Source organism: Vollenhovia emeryi, unplaced genomic scaffold (assembly GCF_000949405.1).
Source record: "Vollenhovia emeryi isolate VEMERY1.0 unplaced genomic scaffold, V.emery_V1.0 DF939237.1, whole genome shotgun sequence".
In the NCBI taxonomy this organism is placed as follows: domain Eukaryota; kingdom Metazoa; phylum Arthropoda; class Insecta; order Hymenoptera; family Formicidae; genus Vollenhovia; species Vollenhovia emeryi.
The window spans coordinates 361,609-384,473 of record NW_011967129.1 but is presented as its reverse complement, the minus strand read 5'-3'; the positions used below and the strand labels follow the sequence as shown (position 1 = coordinate 384,473).

General features: G+C 47.3%; 1 protein-coding gene and 2 long non-coding RNA genes across 4 annotated transcripts; 2 read left to right on the top strand and 1 right to left on the bottom strand.

Moving 5' to 3' along the window:
• The first annotated feature begins 1,732 nt into the window (after window positions 1-1,732).
• Window positions 1,733-3,103, top strand: LOC105560206 (probable rRNA-processing protein EBP2 homolog). The gene is made up of 3 exons (XM_012009088.1): window positions 1,733-1,920; window positions 2,000-2,086; window positions 2,172-3,103. The coding sequence occupies exons 1-3, from the start codon at window positions 1,864-1,866 to the stop codon at window positions 2,973-2,975; spliced, it is 948 nt and encodes a 315-aa protein (XP_011864478.1). The 5' UTR covers window positions 1,733-1,863; the 3' UTR covers window positions 2,976-3,103.
• Window positions 3,104-11,105: 8,002 nt separating this feature from the next.
• On the bottom strand, window positions 11,106-20,599 carry LOC105560202. Its single transcript, XR_001008803.1, has 3 exons — window positions 20,520-20,599; window positions 13,114-13,179; window positions 11,106-13,021 (listed from the first exon to the last, which is right to left on the bottom strand). It is a non-coding gene; the product is annotated as an uncharacterized LOC105560202 (long non-coding RNA).
• Window positions 19,222-22,398, top strand: LOC105560203. Of its 2 annotated transcripts, none has more exons than XR_001008804.1 (3): window positions 19,222-19,370; window positions 20,541-21,791; window positions 22,324-22,398. It is a non-coding gene; the product is annotated as an uncharacterized LOC105560203 (long non-coding RNA). The 2 variants fall into 2 exon arrangements; XR_001008805.1 differs by having other exon boundaries at window positions 22,310-22,331.
• Window positions 22,399-22,865: the final 467 nt, after the last annotated feature.

Below are 22,865 nucleotides of genomic sequence, written 5' to 3'. Positions count from 1 at the left end.
TTCGGCCGCAAATAATAAAATACAAAACAATACCTAATGTCGAACGGTTTCCTACAATTACGTTTAATCCGAGCCGCCTGCGCGGATTCCGCTGGATCCCGCTGGATTCCCGCAATCCTCGGCCTTTCCTTCCGTTCCGTCGCCGCTCGCTTACCCCGTCGATGCCGAATTGAACGAGAGCGCAGCAGTGATCTCAGATTTGCGTTTCTGCCACCTAGCCACCGCGGTAGTGGGGGATGGCGCGTGGTGGAAATTCGGCACGCACACAATCATGCGGTCGTGTAGCCCGCCGACCGCTATACGACCGCCTGATTGTGTGCGTGCCGAATTTCCACCACGCACCATCCCCCACTACCGCGGTGGCTAGGAGGCAGAAACGCAAATCTGAAGGTGCTATTGGCTGTGTTCTCCAGAAGTTAGCGCTTAATAAGCGCTTTATGCTGATTGGATAGATCTAGAAGAATAGCTCTATTTCAGCACAGATCTGAAAGTATAATCCAATGAACGCAAAGCGCTTAGCAAGCGCTAACTTCTGCTGGACACAGGCATTATATGGAAGTGTCGTGCGTCGTGCGTCAAGCGTCAAACGCGCGCGCAGCACCTTTGCGCAGATGTCTAAACGTGCAGATTTCAGCGTCTAACGCTAAAAATGGCTGGCTAGTGGCACTGTGGTGGTACGTCGATAAACGCCGTAGAGGTTAAGGTATACACTATTAACATAGAAAATTTATACGTAATCATATTCCGTACAGATATTATTATTTTTGGTAATATTTATTATGTAATTCCGCAATTGGCGCATATTAGAACACGTAATCATGGTTTATATAATACCCATAAATAATCATGGAATTATATAATAAATATTACCAAAAATAATAATATCTGTACGGAATATGATTACGTATAAATTTTCTATGTTAATAGTGTATACCTTAACCTCTACGGCGTTTATCGACGTGCCACCACGTGCCACTAGCCATTTTTAGCGTTAGACGCTGAAATCTGAACGTTTAGACATCTGCGCAAAGGTGCTGCGCGCGCATTTGACGCACGACGCACGACGCTTCCATGTAATAGCACCTTTACGCCGCGCGCGAGCGCACTTTCGTAATTGCCGACTTTTTGTCCGCCATCTTACATTTCTCCGAGGCGTCCCTTTCCGTATCCGAACGAGCCCCGCTTCCACTCAAAGTTATTCTTGTTCTTATCGGAGGTGAATATGGAAATTGCGACGCGCAGTGCGCTCTTAACTTTCGACAATGACGATTAACGAATTGCGCGGGAAACACGGAGACCTCGGCCGCACTTGGATTCACTTGAGCCAACGGTATATCCTGTTAGCCGCGGATCGAATAATGGATTATTAATTCCTTTGGTTCCTCGATAGAAAGAGACATATTAGATCGGGGGTCACGAATTGCGGAAATTTTGCTGCGAACTATCTGGAATTGATTAACATAATCGGAGTTCGGTCGAGGTCGCACGTAACCGACGGAAAGAAATGCTTATCTGGCTGCGAGAAGAAATTCACAAATTATAATTTACACGTAAAGGGACAGGAAATTTATGTGCACGTACAAATACGCGTAAAGGAAACGTGCTTGGCTACGAAATAAAACTCGACGCAAAGGGCACATTTGTCGCGGCGGATAAGGAAGAGGAGGCGTCTCCGTCGAACCCGGTCGGTATTTACCTTGCGAATAAACTTCCAGATTGCTCCACCATATGTCACTGCATGTGCCGTCGAGGCCCGTTTACCAGCGGAAACTGGAGAGCAGCGTGATAGCGTGGTGTTGTCGCTCGGGATCGTGTCCTGCCGGTTGATCGCAGTTCAGCAAAGGTAACAGTGAGTTATTCGCAATGTCAGAGATATCGGAATCGGAATCGGACTCGGAGTACATTTCGTCCGACGAGGAGGTGAGTATCGCTATTTCCGCTTGGCGCTTACCGCCGAGTGATCGCGCGTGCTCTAACCTCGTTCTACTCACGTGTCCAGCTGCAGAATGCCTTCGCGAAGGGATTACTGAAGCCAGGGCTCAACGTCGCGGTCAAGACGAGGGACAAGCAACCCAGGAATTGCGTCGTAAGTGATTGCCCCAGCAAAAATTGCCGCTGCACGTTCTGGACGCAACCTAACCTAACTAGAATTTTTCCTGTATAAATTTTAGAGTCTCATGAAGCAAAAGGTGGACGAGATGAAGCTGGACTTGCCGTGGGTCGAGAAGTTGGATATGGTAAACGCGCCCGCACCGTTGGCCCCGGAATTGGTGCTTCAAATGCAGGACCAAGAGATCAGGCGGGCCAAGCAGCTGCAGGGAAATAGGAAGTTACCTCAGTACAAGCCGTCCGAGGATCCTGTCCTGAATGACTTTCGTAGGGAGAACATGTTTCACCGTCAAGCCCAGGATGCTGTTATGAATGGTATCTTATGGCTAAGAAAGCTCGGTATAGTGACGTCTAGACCGGACGATTACTTCGCCGAGATGGCAAAGTCCGACCAGCACATGCAGAGAGTGCGGGAGAATTTGATGAAGAAGCAGGCGATAGCGCAGAGGTCGGAGAAAGTGAGGCAGCTGAGACAACAGAAGAAGGTCGCGAAGCAGACGCAGATCGAGACGACGCTAAAGAAGCACGCGGAGAAGAGGAAATTTATGGAAGAGGTTAAGAAGTATCGTAAGGGCGTACGGAAGGATCTCGATTTCTTGGACGACAAGAAGAAGCCGCAGGGTAAACACGCGGGTCGCGGGATGAATCCGAAGGCGCAGTTAAAGGTGAAAACGAAGGCGGCCAAGTATGGTTACGGAGGTAAAAAGCGTGGTAGCAAATGGAACACGAAAAGCAGCTCGGCCGACGTTTCCGAGTACAGACGACCGACGAGGCCGGGAGACGGCAGAAGGGGAAAGGGTGGGAAGGGAAAGCAGAGATTAGGAAAGAGCCGTAGGACGCAAATGAAAACAAAGAGGAAGTCGTGAAGATTCTGTAGTCAGTAAGTATCGCCAGTAATGATCATACATATTATATGATTATTACACGATGACTATTTACATGTTATGTCTTTTTTTGTATAAAAATAGTGTAATAAACTACAAGATACCGTTCACTCTTCCGTCTTACCTCATCCAGAAGTCTGACGAGACATCGAGAGGCTTGCGACTGCGAACGTCAATTTTTTTATAGAAGCAATAGATGCGAGCCTCTGCATATTAAAATTTTATCCGAAACGCTGCTACATTCAGATTCATAAATACGTCGCGCGAGTTTATGATTCGCTTCATTTTCGACTTTACGACGGCGTGATCGGCTTCGCGATCACGTGACAATCGATAGCATTCATTTCTTGCGCGCGAATCGATCCCATTGACGACTTTAAAGTTGGAATTAAAGTTTCGACGATCGCGCGTATCGCCGAAATTTCAATTGGAAGCCGCGAGAAACAAAGAATTATCTCCCTTGAATTCCCGCCTGTACGCAGCGGTGAAAGAGCGCGGCGCGAAACGCGAGGTTCGCGCTGCAGAATTCGATCACCTAACACATGTCCCGCATTAGACAATCCCTTGTATGTACACACGGCGCTACACGCGTAGGATGCCGATTACATCGTCTATTACACCCTCCCGTGAATCGCACTGACTACACACGTACGCGAACGCGCGCCCGCGATGCTCCTCACTCCCCCGTGCGAAACGGTCCGCCGTTTCCGCCGGCTATCGGCGGTTGATCCATCGATAGATATATCCCGACATCGATAACGATCCGGACCTGTCGTCGTTCCTCTTGTAGGCCGAGTCTATCATTTGGACGTGCCTTGGCGAGCGCGGATTGAAAATTCGAGGGATGCACCGTACGTGTGCACGTGCGGGAAGCGCATATACCAGGTGATCTAGGAAGATGTCAAAACATTTACCGTGCACATGTGAGATCACTGTGCAAATAAGAGGGAATTCAATTGAGAGGTCATCTAATATTTTAAGAAGCGCTGAAACGTTTTTCAATGTTTGCGCATTGTTTTTTCCCCCAAATTCCGATAGGATACTCAGATTCCTCTCAAATATAAATGGGGTTCAATGAATTTTAAGACGAGATCTGTTTATATCAATTCAACTGTCGTCGTATTTTTAAATCGAAACGAAACTGATAGAAATGATTGTAAATTATAAGGAGGGCGACAATAGTCGTACTTGGGTACCTATCTGGCTCGGTTCACCCGGTGAATGCGTTTCACGTTCGTCGATGCTCCGGATTGTCGAAGTACGGAGGCGGTCCGCAGAATACTGGATAATACGCGTGATTGAGCTCTGAATGTATACAACTTGTTATTTGACGAGGGGAAATACCCCTGTTGCGAGCTGCGTACATAAGGCTCGGATCCTCCGTCCACGGTTCCGGGTGCATGCACGTTATATGTATATAAACACGTGCATCGCATTACGCAAGGTGCGCGTACGTCGTGAGATCGTATAGCCTCCCGATCCTGAATAAATACACGGAAATAACGTCTTCTGAAAACAATAATCACCGTCAAAGAACGTGGTTAATTATACATGAACTCGGGATGAATCGAAGTTTAGACGAAGAGAAAAAGAGTATGGCGTGGTGAAATAGTTGCGGGCTTTTTCGAGACAAGTCGCTGCCAAACATTTGTCAGATTGTCAGTAAAGCCACGGTGTCGACGATGCTAGAATTCGATCCAAAATCACGGTCTGAGCAACGTGTAGCTAATAAAATTGTTGCTTTTTCGTAAAAGTTGCAAATTACTTGGCTATAAATTTCTCGGGCCGAGTAGAGCTTGGAATTAAAAAGTGTCGATAATTGACGTTTTTAATTCCGTCTCCCATCTTGTCGACACCGATCGAGTTCGCTAGCGGCTTTAGGATCCCCTCAAGACGTAATCTCGCGTAATTAAATGGGCGAAATTTTCGCGCGGCCCGGGGGAATCTGCAATTTATTAATTTATATCCGTTACATTTAAAAGGTATGACGTATTTATTAGACCCGCTAGGTGCGGAGAGATACGGATACGCGAGATAAATTTTTGAAAACATTTTTTATCGCGCGCTCGCCGCGGGTTATTATATTTAAATCCCGGCAGCATTCTCCGCGCGACGCATTATTCTTCGTTCCGGTTGATGCGAGCGCACGAGAGTTCACTCCCTGGGAATCCGCTATCCGAGTAACAGCTGTTTTCCGTCCCCGGCTTTCGACGTGTTTTCACCTTTTTTCGCGCGGTCCGAATCTAGGCAATTACATACGTGTCAGGGGTGACGCGTGCGTCTGTATGTACATAACGTGTGGCCCGTGCGCGCCGTTGGTGTACGTGCACGGCCCTCGCCTTCTTATTCTGTCTGTCCCTTTTGTCTGCATTCTGGATGCAACGTATGCTCCGTTTGACGCGCGCGCCCGCACATCCGTAAAAATGGCGAGAATCCGGATCGCGGAGGGGACGGACGGGGTGTTGTCGGTGCGGAGCGGAGTCGACGGGGAAAATTCATTTGGCGTGGCGGCGCGTTCCTGATCAAATCGGCCCAGGGAAATGGGCTTCGAAATCGTTCGATTCCTTCCTCTGTTCCTGTCCAAGATATGGATAAATCCGCCCAATTCGGCCGAGCGTATCTGCAATCTGGATCGCCATATTTATAGTCCGGGATATATATTTCCGGACTTGTCGCGATTTTGCGGAATAAATCCCTCCCCCCCTCTCTCTCTCTTTCTCTTCTTTTTTTATTCCGTGCATCCGCGCGCGTACATATGCGCATATGTATGGAGGGGAAACGTATGGAAGGTACCCAGACGAATATGGACGCATCTCGCGAGCTGATATTTGTATTGACGACAACTGCAGCGTGACACGTATCCTCCGTCGGCCGCTAATGGGCGAAATTTGTTTCGCCCATTGTCTGCGGGCGATTTGGCCGATTTGAAATTTACTGAAACCCCGTTACATACCGTAACTACGGCCGATTGGTGCGAGTGTGTCCGTACACGGGGCCGGCAATGAGCCCACGGAAATGTGACGATTCAATATCCATCTCAATTATCCGTCTCCGATGGCGCTTCTGATATGATCCTACGTGTTGTAGAACGTGACGCTCTCGATCGCTTAATCGATATTCATTTCGCGGTTTACGTTTCACCGCTAATTCGCCGGCCCCCTTCAGCAGCGGCTTGTAAAAAGATTCGCACGTCCGGCGAGCGCTTGGAAATTAATCATCAATTTGGATTTTTCCCCGGGGCGAAAATTAGATCGCGGACCGGCGCATTATTGAGTCACACAGCGGCGCTTACCGCGTATCGTACTTTCGCTCGCTTATACGCGCTACCGCGGCGATCTACGATCGAACGGAGCGCGCTTGTGGAGTTCCGCGCCGCTCTCGTCGGCGGAAATAGTGGCCCACGTGCTTTTCGACGCGCTAACGAGCTTTCTGGGAAGCGTAAAAATCGCTGCGTTACTGCGCGCGTGTATGCATGCGTGCATGGGCGCGTGGCCCGGGATAGTTTACGGGAAATAATACAGTTGCCATGGTAGAGAGACGCGCCGCGCCGGGGAGGGGGAATAGTTGGCCGTAGGGTACTTCTGCGTGCTCTCGCACGGTGTGTACCATAAAGCTCGTAGTAAATCGACTGTGCAACCCGAGCTCTCGTGTTGCACGCGTACGTGAAGCGAGGAGGAGAGAGAAAGAGAGAGAGAGAGAGGGAGGGGGGGGGGAGTACGCGGCGGCGTGCAGTAAGAGGCGCAGGAGGCAAGGGACGCGGGATGCGGAGAGCCGCCGCGCAGGAGGGAGATGGGAAACCATTATTGAAATGCAGTAAATGGCCGTGAGTTTCAATTGCCCCTGGGTGCTTCCACTATGCCCTGCGAAAGAGCGTAGCGTAAGAGGGGCGGGGGGGGGGCGGGAGAGCGCGGACAGGGGGTAGGGAAAGGCGCCCCTTTCTCTCCCGTCTGACCCGCGCGCTCCGCCGCAGATGGGAGAGAATTACGAGCGTTCGCCATGATTCCCGCCCTTGTCGGCACGCGAAAACATACGGGACCTATAGCGACCGATAGCCGTCACGGTGACGATCGATGCGTTTCGGCTCATTCTTGCCGTGGGGCTCCGAGGGTGTCCCTCCAAGTACACACACCTACCGAATCCATTCACGGCGATTTGTTTTGACATGATGTCTTGACGTATATTCGGCGCGCACACACCCCCTCGGTGTGCGTGCATTATACGTAGATCCGCGCGAATGTGTCCGACTGGGCGTCTAAGAATGGCCATTGTGCAGCGAGGAAGAACTTGCCCGGGAAGGATAAATCGCGTTGACATTTATTCTTATTGCTAGACACGCTTTCATACGCGCCTCCGTGAATGTATTCGAGAAGCAGCGGCGTTCGACGGAAATGTCGTACAGCAAGGGTTGAATCTAAATCTATTCCCGTCTGTTTTATGGAATCCACGGGTCGATAACGTACGCCAGATACGCGAAACTGTTCGTATCGCGCGTAAACTACTTCGCGATGCAATTAACGGCGCTTTTGCGTATAAGAACGTCGTAACTTGTGTAAAAAATACCCTTAAGAATTTCCCCCTCGGGGGAATAGATTTCGCGTATTATCGCGCCATAAACTCGCGCCTTCGTGAGATCTTGCATTGTTATTTACCCGTCGTTCCGCGTCGACGCTTGAAAGTTGAGGAGCCGACGATATTTAACGCAATCTACAAAACTAGGGTCGGCCGCGCTTCATTGGCACGTAGTCGCATTCTCATGGGAGAACAACAGGCGCCAAAATGCGAGCGTTAGGTAACGCAGTCAGGGAGACAAATGCGATATCGCGTCTCATACCTATATCGGAATTTCAATGGAGTAGATGATATTCGGCGATTCGCAGACGCCGGTAACCAAATTGGACCCGTGTGTCGCCGGCATACCAATAAGCGACACGCCGAACGCTGCTCCGTAGACTCCATAGTTTTTCCACCCCCGAGCGTGACGGTGATTCGTAGGCGAGCACGCGATAATTCGCCCAGGTCTTGCGAGTATCGTGCAACGCGACGTTTTACCTCCGATTAATATTTAGAATCGCTCATCGATCCGGCACCTGGAACCCCCCTCCACCCCCTCGATTGGACCGTAACGCGCATTATTCGCCGTTGAATATCGTCCGATAGATTTTTCGCGTGTGTTTTTTGTTTAAAGCAAACGAGCCGTAATTTCGCGCAAAATATTTATATGCTTGACGTAAAAGATTTCAATCAGCTCGGTCGGAACCGTAATTTTAATCCGTGCGCGTTTACATACGTAATTAAATTAAGCCGCAATTATTTGCATTTTTAATTAATGGCTGTGTTGGAAAATATTATTAACGACCCACACGTTGCGACCGGCGCAAACGCAATTCTGTCTTTTACGTTGTGATTGATTTTTATCTGCAGAGTTCTGTATAATATTCCGTATTTCGTCGATAAAGTTATAATTTAGAGTCGATCAAAGATTCAAAGATATAAGTCGCGAAGGTAATAGCCGATAAACGGGCTACTCTAATGTTATAACAATCCACGCGTGATAAAAATTCACGTACCCGTATTAGAAATTGAAACCGGCGGGAATCGGCGCTACGCCGGCAGCCGTATTAATTGTAAAACAGCTGCTTCCGCCGCGATTCGCAGAGGTCCCTGCCTTCGCGGCAAAATTGTACTATGTCTAGACGGTAATTCATCGAGACTCATAACTTTCATACAGAGTTAACGAGCGCTTAATACCGAGCGCTTTACTTTCACGGAGAGTAATCACGTCGCGCCATCAAAGAGCTGCGCAATAAAAAAGAGGACAAATATCAATACAAGATATATACCGGCGAAGGAAATGAACGGTGAGGAGGAGATTGAGCGCGCGGGGGCCGCGTGGGTCGGGTTTCGTCCGTCGCTGATCCGTCGCAGCGGCGGGAAAATAACTCTTTGTTAGGACGATCCTGCTAATAATGGAGTCGATATTAATCGTTTGCGCTCTCCTCCACGGGAGAGCGGCCGGACCCGCTCGTTCGTTAACGTGGGCGGGTAAATACGTAAAACGTATCCGTTGAAAGGCAAAGTGAGGGAGGCCCCGTTATTATTAACCGCGCCGGAACGCCGCCGACAGACAGACAGTTGCACGTATTTGCTGCGGGAGCTCATTACGCGATCTCGAGGGCGTAATTTTTCTTTATAAATAGCCACCGCGAGTCCAGGCGGGCGGGGAGGGAGGGACTCGCCGAGGGAAAACCACCGGGTTGTGACGTATGGTCGGCGTGTCGGCCACGATAAAAACTTTAACTGGCCCGAAAGATGATCCACCTCGTTTCGCCCGCGGCAACTAACAATAGATCGCTCTCTGCCTCCGCGCTCGTCTCTCCTCCTTTTTTCCCCGCTTCTTCGTTTACTCGCGGCCGGGACGGGGGGGAGGATCGCTACCGAGCACGCGAATTTTGACGTTTTGTTTCTGGGTCTGTCACGTACACGAGGAATTCGCTGGGAGGATGACACGGCGGTAATTTTTAACGTTAGCCCAGATTTCGTTCTCAATGTTTTATGGATATCGCGACTCCGTGTATTTTATTTTTGTTTAAGCAGAACGCTGTTTGACTTTTCATCATCTGACGCGACACGGGACGTTGGGGATATCTCACGAGAGCCGCCCAATCGTTTGAGCTCTCGTTTATTTTCAACTTGTTTTCGCTATGCAAAAATATAATCGTCAAATGCGACTTGTTACTGTACTATATTACACGACTAGAAAACCGTTTTGACAAAGGGAGTCGCGGTCGTCGAGGAGTACGCGTTTGGAATTCTTGCTCATCCAATCTGTATTGCTCGAATCTCTCGCGCCGCGGTTACAAAAGTATACAGTTACGAAATTGACATTCCAATTACACCGTAGTCGAGTTTGGCTGTGAATACCTTTTCAGCGCTTCTAGCTATTTCCTTTCGGTCTGCCTGTCATGTAACTATTTCGTTCTCCCTCTCTCTCTCTCTCTCCCTTCCACCCTTCCTCCCGGCCTCGCTTTCCTCGCGCGCATGCATGGCCGGCGTTTACAGGAAGGCAATGTTAAACACGAGACTTCCGATATTCGATAATCGCGAACGTTAATGAGTTCCCAGTTTATTACGATTCTCTGCTGTCGGTGCGACCGACTGCCGTCGTAAGACTCTCGTCCCAGTTAGATTGCTCATTTTGTTTCGCGATTATTTTCCACGGCAAATATTCCCGTGGATCGAACCCTCGAGTCGCTTTGCTCGCTCGGCGATTCGATTCCTCGGGAATATCGCGCATGTTGATTTATGAATTCGGAGTTTTAGAATACCGGGAGCGACGTGAGTGTATCTGACAGCGGATGTCTACGTTTAATTGCGGAAAGCGGCGGATTGAAACTTTTTCCCGTACCACCCGTGTCAAAATCGTTTAAATCCTCGAAATCTGATTATTGTGCAAGCGTAGTACGAAAAGTTGCGCTTTGTGCTTTCATCCCTCTTTTTCTTGCGAACCGCTGTACACTCGGCGGGGCTGTAAACGGTGTATCGAGCGAAGACAGGCGCTTTAAGAAAGAAAATTTGTTAAACGGACGTTATCCATTAACGGCGATATCGCGATATGTTGTCGCAGGAGCCGGGTCGCCATGTGTTCTGTGTATAAATCGTATACCGGCGGAAAAGTGGCTGGAATATGAAAGCGGAAGGACGCAATCGAGATTACGTCCGCGCTTTATGCCGCGATAGCGTAAGCGGCGTTTTCACGGCGCTCCGCCGCGACGATAAATTTCGATCCCCCGTCGTAATATTCGCGACAAGATGGCGCGGAAATACTTGGGCGTTTTGCAAGGATTGCTCGGTGTTGTTTATCGGGTAATTCCGCGTGCGCGCCGCGCGGGCTGAAATTTCCCGTTATTACGGGTCGCCTTCGAGTCCTTTCAGATCGAACGCGGGAAGAATACACTCGAATGCCGGGCTTTTACGCACGGGGGATTCCATTTCGTTAAGATTACGCGACGCAGTGATATTTCCGTTTGGCGCCCGAGATGGAGACATTTAACTGAGAATTACAGAATCGCGGAATTCCAGGTATCCGTTACGTTACACAATAAAGCGATATCACCGGGGAGGTAATGATAATGTTTATTCCGCCTTTGTACACGGGGTAATATAATGACACGCTAATGCATCCGATACCCATCGACCCCGTTGATCCTTTCATCAGGCTGCATCACCCCGCGCCCGGCTTTTCAGCATAAACTTCCCGGTGGAATAGGTTTTTTTCCGTGAAACAACTCCTTTACATCTATTATGTATGAATCTGATACGCGGAATTGATTTCCATGTTAAAAACCGCCTGTAATATTCAGTACGCTACGTTAGCCCTTTAGGGTACCAATTTGGTGTAACGTGCGTTTCAAATTCATGCATGAATAATAGATCCGTGTATATACCCATCTCGTCGGCGGTGCCTATATGCGGGTTGGTAAACGGGCGACTGCTCATTTCTTTTTTCGCCGATACTATCCGCTTCTATCTCGACAAAGTGAAATTAAAACTGCGGAGTTCGCGAGCTGCGCAGCCACGCGATTTTTGCCAAAGGGCCGCTCGAATATGACCAACATTTCTCGATTATTAAACTTTAACATCGAATCCCCTGCGCGATACGTCGCCCCGTTCGCTCCGGATCCTGACTTTGCGACTGCTAAGTAAATTACTATCCCGTGAAAAACACGTACGTATTATACTTTTTATGTTTTCGACGAGATAAAATGTCCCATTTTTTTCCCCGCGCGAAGCGAATGCACGCGAGATTCAATATTTCCGCGTATCTTTGTTCGTTTACATATTTGTGAATAAATGGCGCGACGGACGAGAGCGATGCAACTTTTAGTCGCAGCCGAGTCGCGTATCGGGCATTAAGTTAATAGTGAAATTATTCAAAGGTGCCGAAGAGGAGATGAGTTTTTCTGATTCTTTTCCGACCTTTGCATCGTCGACCATACAGTTTCCCGTCGTTTGGAGAAATATGGTTCTTCGGTGCGCGTTGCGACACTTGGCGAGGCGACAGTTAAAAGAGAGTTTTGCAACTGCTCGCACTTTAGCATAATAGAGGTTGCGTACCGTTCAACTCTTTATTGCTATGAGTGCCGGGCGTGTGCCATTAAGTGAAAATCTGTTTCGAGTGCTTTCGCGGGAAATTGATATACGACGTAACGACTGGCGACGCGGAAAGAAAAGTACAGTGTGCTTTATTCGTTTAAGCTGTTTACACTCGGCGGAAAATTTGCGTTCGAGAAAGCTAATAAAAAAAAACCAGAGAGAACGCCAACAAATTCGTGCTACAAAACGTCTCGCGTCTATCCAGCACCGACTCGTGTAAAGTGTCTTTAATCAACGTAAAATTTAATACGGTCTTTCCCGGCGCCGTGCCGGTCTGATTGATCGCGAGAATTTATGAGCAGTCGCGAGGGAAACGAAATTTATAACATTCAAGTTAAATTCATAATCGTGTAAGTAACTCGAGTAACCCCGTACGCTCTCCTCCACCTGCCTCGCCTCGCTATTGAATAGAAAAAGGTGTACCCAGCGAATTATCTCGGTATAAGCGCGAACTTTACGGATCACGCGGCGCCGAGCAGCGCGTTTGCAGACGCTCTTCGTGCCGAAAGTTGGCGCACCTTCGGATAACTAACTTTCGCCTTTAAGACGCGCGAATGTGTACATTAAGACTCTTGTACATAAGATACAGCCCAACCATACTCCTCTCCCCGGCCCGATCTCGCCTCGTGCATCTTGCATCAGGTATCCTTCCTCGCCGTCTTCTGCGGGGAGAGCGGGTCGACCGCGTCGACTGATACGGTGGTACTTCCTAATTAACTCTCTGGATTTCCTTGCACGTCTTCGTTGCAGTGTCATTATCCTCGCCTCCGAAGCCTCATAGTGCGTCGCTTGTACGCTCGCCGAGCGCCAATTGTACCGATCAATAGCCGCCCTCGCGATTAGCGATAGCTCTCGAACCGGTGCTCGTTTACTGCCTAAAAAGCAAGCGAAAGATGCAAACGATCAGTTTCTCGGGGATATCTGCGAGGTTCCAGAATCGCGGGATGATTGAAAGTAACACACTCACTTGTCCGAATGGACGAAACAACGGGTCGGTTGTACGGGAAGTGGCGCAGAGGTGCACGACTCTTTCCTAAAACCAAAGTATTACATTAAAGTTTTCTATAATCACCGTCTCTACTACCGAGATATGTGATTCAAGAGCGTGACGTAAAAGCCAAGCGGCGTGTCTAAAACTCCAGTATGACCTCATTGAAATGCTCGGAAGTACGCGATTGAAGGAGGAGGAAGAGGAGACGGGGGGGAGCTTGATTTTCCACATGATGAAGAATGTCCGACGGTGTTCGGTATTTCCAACATAGTTTCCCATATCCGGATGGAAAGCGAAGTCGCCTGGGATGGCCCTCGGGTCGACGATGTCTGACGGACGGTGATCCCATGAGCGTTTCACCTATCGAAGTGGTTTCATATCTGGCAACTTTAAAGCCGCCGTCGGATGTAAAGTTGCCGTTCGCTTTCCTCACCTCCTCGTCCCTAATCCGCCCCCCGCCACTCATTAGTGAATAACCGTGGCGCGCACGGCCGTCGGTAAAGATAAACGTAGCAAACAAATCGCGGATATGCAGTACTTTACGCACGAGCGGCAATGAATTACGCCCCTTGGACAGTCTCTTCCTTTCCCTGGGCCTCCCGGCGGAAATTCGCGGATCGCCGAACCGTACTCGGATTTGTCGAAATTATTTCGTCGTCGATGCCGTATAATACGAGCCGCGGTGCCGCGAGCGCGAATTAGGCACAATCCCGGGGTATTACATTGCATAATTACATACCCACTTCATTATTGCGTATCAGGGGAGAGCGAGCCGGACCGCGCGCGCCGGACCCGGGCCAGGCCTGGCCGGATCGGGCGAGCGGATGGCCGGCGGTTAAACCTTGGGCTTGGGGGGATGAAAATTCAGTTCGACGTGCAATCACCGAATTTCAGACACGTGTACGTCAGTAAATTGCCGCCGATACGGAAATATCGGATGGATGCATGAATTGCGAACACGCGTGCGCGCGCACGCGGGCGGCCGGGCGGCCGGGCGAGCGTGTACGCGAGCGAGTTCGTCGTTGCGATTATATATTTATATACGCGGGGGATTCGATTACACGGGCACTCGGCTCTCGCGTCGATGACGTTGAACGTTATAATTTTAGCAGATAATAAATAGCCGGGGTTGTGTGTCCTCCGCGTTGGCGAGCCTACCCGGATTCGGCGTAAATATTCATGGCCGCGGTGCGTGTGCGTGCGTATGCACGCGCGCGAGGATTATTGCCGCGGATGAGCCGTGGCGGCGTGCGTGTTACGCGTATACGCGCCGGTTTTAAGCGGCCTAACGTTTTTCGCGAGTTAAAACTATTGACCGGAGTGGGTGTTGCGCCCCCGCGAAATTGTGGCACGTTGGCGGCTCTAATGCGCGCATTTCCATCCCTACCGCGGATAATACCGGCTTTCGCTGCGAGAGAACGCCGATCGACGACTTGTGGATTACCTCTTTCCGCATATGGCAGGCCGCCGGTGTGTTAACGCGATTCGTCACCCCGACGCGTGCATACGGTCCCCACCCTTTTTTTTTTATTGCCCCGCACTTGACTTTTGTACAGTTGTTTTGCCAATTTTCCCCCTTACCGGAGCTTTTGTAGAGAGCAAACCGACGGGGGAAACTTTTCTCACTGATTTCTTTCGAAATTTATTCTCCCGCGTTCGGAAAATTCGACGGCGGACTATCATTCGTATCGAAATTTTGACTCTTTATCCTGAGAGATTTGTCTGATGAAACTTTAACTCTGGAACCAACAAAAAAAAATGCAAACGATTAGTTCCTCGGGGATATCTGCAAGGTTCCAGAATAGCGGGATGATTGAAAGTAATACATTTACTTTTCCGAATGAGCGAAACAACGGATCGGTTGTACGCGAAGTCGCGCAGAGGTGCTCGATTCTTTCCTAAAACCAAAGTATTACGTTCAAGTTTTTTACACAGGTGAAAAATTTGTGTTAAATTTAACGGATATCAACATGTCCCAAACGGTCCACACAAATTTTTGTGTTAATTTAACATAATATGTTAAATGATCACAGTAATACCCTGTTAATATTTTAACACAAAATAAATGCAAATCTCAAAATGACTTGAAATAAACTTTGTGTAAAATTAACACATTTTTAATGACAAACTGAATTTTTTTAAGTGTAATTTTTACAGATGTAATAAGTCAAATGACGGTTCGAAACCACTCTCACTTATGTTATACAGAATAAAATCAACATTTTATTCTATATGGTTGCATACGGTCCCCCCCCCCCTTTTTTTATTGGCTCGCACTTGACTTTCGTACAGTTGTTTTGCCAATTTTCCCCCCTATCGGAGCTTTTGTAGAGAGCAAACCGACGAGGGGAACTTTTCTCACGGGTTTCTTTCGAAATTAACTTCCCCGTGTTCGGAAAATTCGACGGGGGACTATCATTCATATCGAAATTTTGACTCTTTATCCTGAGAGATTTGTCTGATGAAACTTTAACTCTAGCAACGTTCTACATGTGAACGCAATCGCTCAGTCAGAATGATTTATGTCTTCCCGGCAAAATTCTTCAAATCTACATAGGTTTCACTCTTTTCGTTACAGATCGAACGTGGGATAAAAGCGGAGGAGAGGATCCCGAAAGCCCTGTGTCAACTCTTTGTTCGGTAAGTGATACAATAAGCGATTTTGTAAGAGACAACGGCGAGGTATCCCGCACGCGATTATACGTTCGCGTGCAAATGTATAAATTCCTCAAGCATAATGCATACTGCCCGAGGAGCACTGCACGTGACTACTCGCGATTTTTTTTTCTCCAAATAATGTATACAACGAACGAGCGTTTTCGCATATTCGCGTTCTCTATATCGCGTGTTATTCTTACATATATCCGGACGCGGAGCGATGTATCGCGACTGCACGGCAAATTCAGCCAGAAATATCGCCAAGTCCACAAACGCTGTCCCCGGTGTGCGAGAAAAACAACGGGGGCTCGTCCCTTTGCCGAATGCTGCTGCGCGTATGCACGATGAAAATGCAAATTCGGGAAGAATGCGCGCGTGCATGCGTGTGTACGTTACGTCGTGCTCGATGCGCGTGCTGGTCGGGGGGGGATATTCGACAAACGAATGATACGGTTCAAAACACGATCTGCAGTGATTCGCAAAGCATAGAGAACAGCCGTCGATAAAACACCCGGAAATAGGATATTCTTGTCCCCCTTCGAGACTCTATGTTATAGTAGTCAGGCTGGATGGATGGATGCACGTTTGATATACTGTCTACGCCGATCGATCACGCACCCTGTTCTACTCTCCTCGAATTCACAAACGAGCGAATGAAATATATACACAATATATATATATATATTGTATATATGTATGCATATATATCTCTCGATGCGCGGATTCGCGTCGAAGGACCGCCGAAATTTGCGGCCGCTCGTTCAATCTGACGATTCTTTGCCGTTAGTGCGGCCGCGCACGATTTTTATAATACAAGCGGATGTCGGATATAAAATATCATCTGGGCGCAAGGGCGATCGTTCGGGTGGGGGGAAAAAAAATAGCGATCCACGGTTGGATAAGACAGTCGCGGTGGGAGAATAAGATTCCTGTAAGTCAGGTTGATGAATACCGGTCCCTTCTCAGGCTCGTCGGGGGCTTCCGAGAGTTGACAAATTTAGTAGACCCGTTTCTAGCCAACCGCACCCCCGCACTCGCGGCTTCTCCACGCATCCGATTAATCTTGGTATCGTTAAAGTATACATAAACGAGCGGCCGTCGGGTCGCCGTTTCAATTATTACTGAACTGCCTTCTGCCAGTCAGCCGGAAACGCAGCTGCTGCGGCGGCGGCGGCGGCGAGAGGCAAGCCTGATTTCCCGCGTCGCGGGTATATCACGCGCGCGGGCTTTCACGTGAGGGGGCTGGTGGAATTTCGGCGCAGGGCGAGGTCGGGTCTCGGGGAAGGATATGGGCCTTGCATCGTTTATGACGGGTTTCTGATTCGGAGATGAGTGTACGTGGGACGCATAAGATAGGGTCTCACCTCGGCAAATCTGCACGTGACCCTAATACGGGTTACCGCGCCACCCGGATTCGCACGTTCCCATGTGCATCCTAAAATCTAAATACACTCCTATATGAGTCGGGGCTTTGGTCCCGCACACGCGGCCGCACACGCGCGCACGTACATACACGCACACACTCTCGCACAGCCGAAACGAGATACATATAATGCATCCGTATACGTGACGTATGTACGGCGCGTACGTGTAGGTACTTTCGCAAAAGTGGCTTTAGTCATTTCCAGGAGACAAACTATCGAGTCGTCGCGATTCCGCAAGTCGGATCGCTCTCTCAATTTCTTCCCTCCTCACCCCCCCCCTCCCCCTCCCTGCGCGCTTTGTGCTCGATTTCTGCTCGGCCCGAATCGAAATTTTACGCCGGTCGTCTGCACGTTCGCCGCCCTCCTGAAATCTCATTGCGAGAAAGCTTTCTCGTCTTTATTTTCAATAATCGAGATACTTTCAGCTGTCGCGGTATCACGCGTGTACTGTGTCACCACCGTTTTCGCGATTCATTGAAGGATTAAACGAATATTTAATTTAAAAAATAGAAATAGAGCAAAGTCCCCTATTATGAGATAGGCTCGGGAGATAGCGGAGTTTCCGCTAAATTAATAGGCATTACCTGTTTGTTCCATCATAAATGTAGTATGGAGTGAATTTTGTTTAGTGAAAAATGCATTGCTAGGTCGCGTAATCGTTGCGTGAAGAGATTTGTCATTGAATTTTGACGTTGGAAACCTGCTATCTCGTATTAGAAGCCTATATCATAATAGGGGACTTTCGTCTATCACAGTTGTAACAGTTTTCGTTATCAATGATCGAGTTGACCAAGTATCATATATCGTAATTTTTGCATTTAAACGTAACTTTACGCATTTATCATTTGCTGTGCGATTTTTATTAGACAGGCGATATATCAATTTTTATCGCTCGATACTTTGACTTTTTTTTGTCACAAACGTCTCTTCACGTAACGCTGCGTTAAATACATACTTGGGACGTGCGCATCGCGATTGTTGATTAAAAGAATGTGAAACAACATTTCTATTGATTAATTTAATATTGCTTAAACTGTTTATTTCGAATCTTATGTTTGATCTTTATATTTAATCTCTCGCACACGTGAAACGGTAATAAATGTTAAACCTGTCGCAGAAATCTGAATCACGATGTGCAAATATCCAGTAGCAATATGTACGTCCCAGATATCAAAATTGATGCGACTTCATAAGGCATTTAGGGCGCCGTGTATATATAGACAAGTTGTTTACTAGTGGCAAATTGTATCTGCCGTATGTAAATTATCTGGTCGTTTTTAAAATGCAAAGTAAAATGATTAATTAATTCTTCCAAACAGAATTACTAAATGTAATGTTTATTTGAGAAATCAAGTTTAATTTTATCAAATAATTGTTTATTTATGAAGTTTATTTATAATTATTACATTTTTCTTAATACTTGGCATTTCACATACGCACACGTGGAAGGAATGAAATTGTACAATGGCATTTAGTAAATTAAGAAAATGAGATTGTTCTTTTTTTGCGACGATATAGTCTTATTTTCTTGTTTATTAAAAGGACGCATATATTTTAATTTACGCAACAATTTTATTCCTCACGGAGTGCAAACATTTGATAAGATTGTATTGATAAGATTACATCAATGGATTAAGATGATATTAATTTAATGAATTTTTGTTTCGATCAAGATGAAAGTTAATTTTATTTCTCAATTCGTATTAGATCTAATCATTTTATTTAATTAAAACTTTAGGCTTTTATTACAAATTTCAATTATTATTAAGAAAAATGTAACTAGTTAATTTAGTGACGGTTATTCATCAAAGTAACGTAACAAAGCGCGGTGCGTTTAACGTTGAGAGTATCGTGTTAATATTGTGATCGTATTTTCAAACGTACTATATGTTTTCAGCGAAGGTGCATCTGATTGTGCGAGGAGAAGGAGGAGGAGGAGGTTTAGGAGGCACCGGGTGACGATGGAGCGCTCGAGGAGTAAGTATTTAATTTAACGCTCATTTATCATTCAATTTATTAGTTTAGACTTTACGTAAATATCTAATAAGACGTTTAAGATTTGACGTAACTTGTACATGGTTTTGTATTTTTGTATTTTACAGTTTAATATAACCTGCGGCATTTATAACTCCGTTGCTGCGCATCGTATCGGTGAGTAAAATAATTTATGTCATATTAAAGTAACGGATTTATGAAAAAATTACATCAGATTTCGACTCGGTGTATCTGAAAATACGGACGTGTCTCAATTTAATAATAACATAAAGTAAATCTCGCGATTCCGTTACCTTAACGCGGTTGTTTTATAATATACTAGTCTCAATATTTAATTTTTTCGTGGTCGAAGGTGACAAAAATATCCAAATGTCAATTATTCGGTATGGAACATTCATCGACACGTTAATATCAGATCGACTTGGAGCAAGCCGATCACTTTTGGCTGTTGAGAAAGTCGAAGCGACAGGAGATAGAAATAGTAAAGACGGTGTTTAATTACATTCACAGACTATTTTTCGACGAGGTATGTGCTCGAACGTGTGTATGTCACAGCACGCTTTAATAAATTAAATTTTTGCGCATCAATCAAGGTATTTAATTTGAAATATGAAGGATGGAATTTTCTATTTCGTAACGTTTACTTGGGACACGCTAGGCTAATATTATATTTGTTGTACGATATATTTTTTAACCGTGTTGATTGGCTGCAGAATAACAAATTTCTAGAAATATCCTGTAGCCAATCGACACGTTTAAAAAAATTGGTCGTACGATAACTGTAATACAACAACTGTCGTACAACAAATTTTTTAAGCACGTAGATTAGCTACAAGCTAGAACATTTCTAGATACTCGACAACTTTTCTATCCTGCAACCAATCGACACGCTTAAAAAATTTGTCGTACAATAACTGTAATACCAATCTTAGAGTACTATTACATTTGTCGTACAACAAGTTTTTTTAAGCACGTAGATACATTTGTCGTACTACAAATTTTTCAAGTATGTTGAGCGACTGCGGAATAAAACATTTCTAGACACTCGAGAATTTTACTATCCTGCAACCAATCGACACGCTTGAAAAATTCGTCGTACGACAAATGTAATACCGCCCTAAGGCTAATAGTACATTTGTCACAAGCTAGAAAATTTCTAGATACTCGACAACTTTTCTATCCTGCAATCAATCGACACGCTTGAACAATTTGTCGTGCGATAAAACGTAATAGCAGCCTAGGGCTAATTTGTCGCGCGACAAATGTAATAATTAGGCTTACGTTATTTCGGACAGGCATACGTACCTTCTTTGTTTTTTTTGGCAGGTATCACGCGGCCGCCCTGTGCCGCACGCACGCAGTCGTCGCGCCGCGGCGCGTTATCATTCGCGTCGCGAGGGTCGAACGGACAGGACGTGGCGCACGTCGCTCCGCGTGTCGTATTACACCGCGAGAATGTGTTCGCGACAAATCGTAGCGAACGTTAAACGTGGTAATCTACGATTGTTAAAACGACCGGCTGCTTATCGCCGATTGATTAACTACGGAATCGATGCGTATGCGCGAGCACAGCTAAAACTTGAAAATGTGTTAACTCGAAATAAAGGTAGAAGCGAATTGTTTCATCGTATCGTCTACGGTATCGTAATCGTCCCTTTGACTTTTATTCGCGCGTGGAATTTTCCATCGCCCCGAATACAGGTGGTACGTTTCCGGCGTAAAATCGCGACACGACACGATTAACTGTATAATTTAAATCGCGAAAATCCGTATAATGTGTCGACGTGTAATGCAATCACGCAGTCAATGTGAAACGCGATAGACTGAATATTCGGCAGGATTTACTTCGCTGTACGGTAAACGTAAACATCTCGCCGGGTAGCTCGTCAAAAAGGCAAAAAGTTGTTTGTCACACGGCATTCTCGGAATTCACTTCGCGCGGCGCACGACGTTGTTTTTACGCGACGGTTTTCACTACGCGCGACGCGCAAGGTCAAGGTTGTCTACCGGCGGTTACGCGAGCCGCGCTGCCCCGATCGTCTCAGTTTCCTTCGTAACGCGATCGCGACAACAAGTCCGCGAGTGTGCTCTCAATTTTCGCGCGGTTAGAACGTGGGGTAATTGAATGGCCCGGGATCGTTTCGTTTCCGGTCGCTCTCGGGCGCGATCGCGGCGACTCGAGTGTCTAGAAATTCAGCGGCCAATCAACGCGCTTGAGACATCGGCCCGGTTTCACCAAGCGTCGCCTAACTTCGATCTTCGTTTAATTCACGTTCGTCTCCGAGGTGAAACAGTTGGAAAGGGACGAAGAACGAATTGAGCCGAGCTGAAACTTGAACAACGTTGGCGAAAACGGACCTTCGAACGCAGTGCGATTAATTTTCACGGCCCTGGGTGGAAATGCGACGCTGCCGCGCGGCGTCTTCGTTTCCGGCCGCGTTCGGCCGCGATCGTGGCGACTCGGCTGGATTTCGCGCGCAGAGACAGAAGAAGATCGTGGAACGGTACGCGCTCCTAATGCCGGCGATTAGCGGAAGGCCCGGCGTGTTCGCGACACGAAGGAACTCGGTGAAATAGGTAAGAGAGGCCTGAACTTTGTACCAAGCGTGCCTCGGAGAGGCGCAAGCCCCGTTTACGAAGCAGCCCTGCTGCGTCGCGAGCGAGCGGTGACGTTGAATCGCGGGGCTGATTAGCTTTCACGCTCAACGGCGATCGTGCGTGACGATTGTGCAATTACAACGTAACCAAGTGCGTTTCGCGGGATCGGGGGTGTCGGAAATTACAGTGTCGCGATCGTGTTTTCGGGAATATTGCGCGAGTTCGGCGTCCGAGAGGAGGCGTCGCGAAGTCGCGTGTGTCTAACCGAAACGTATAACGCGAGTTCCGAGTAAACGTACATCGAACGTTTGACTCTAAACGCAACCGAGTGCGCGTCGCGTTACCGGGAGTGTCGTGTATTAGGCCCGGTCTACAATGAGTTGTTAGTCGTTAGTCAGAAGTCGGAACTATATGTCGGTCCTTTTTCTTCCACCCAGAAAGGAAAAGGATCAACATATAGTTGCGACTTCTGACTAACGACTAACGACTCATTGTAGACCGGGCCTTACAGTGTCGCGATCGTATTTTCGGGAGTGTTGTGCGAGTTGAACGGCTGGCAACGAGTGCGTCCGAGAGGCCTGAGAGGAGGAGGCGGCCTGGGGGAGGCATCGGGCATCAACGGAGCAACGATAAGGTAATTTAATATCTGTGCATTATTTCTTTACTTGATCCCTTTGTCAAGTATATTTATTAAATATCGCGGTATATAATCCTATATTGCGACAATATATTGGCACGAAATGGTCGTCAGAATATACATACTTAAAAATATGTAATAAGGCATTGATCGCATTTATTACAATTCGAATATCTTTTTCTGTTTTACAGATCAGCAGTTCTGCAACTCCGTTGCTTCACATCGTATCGGTGAGTCGAACGATATTTTATTTTACATTAGGGCAACGGAGTCATTCGATGAGGACGGTGTATCTTGAAAGATAATTATCTTTATCTGTATCGGCATTTCAAATTGTAACGTGACACAAAAATGTGGCGAGTTTCACGAATCCGTTGCCTTAATATAGATGGGCCACAATCGATTGCGGTCAACAC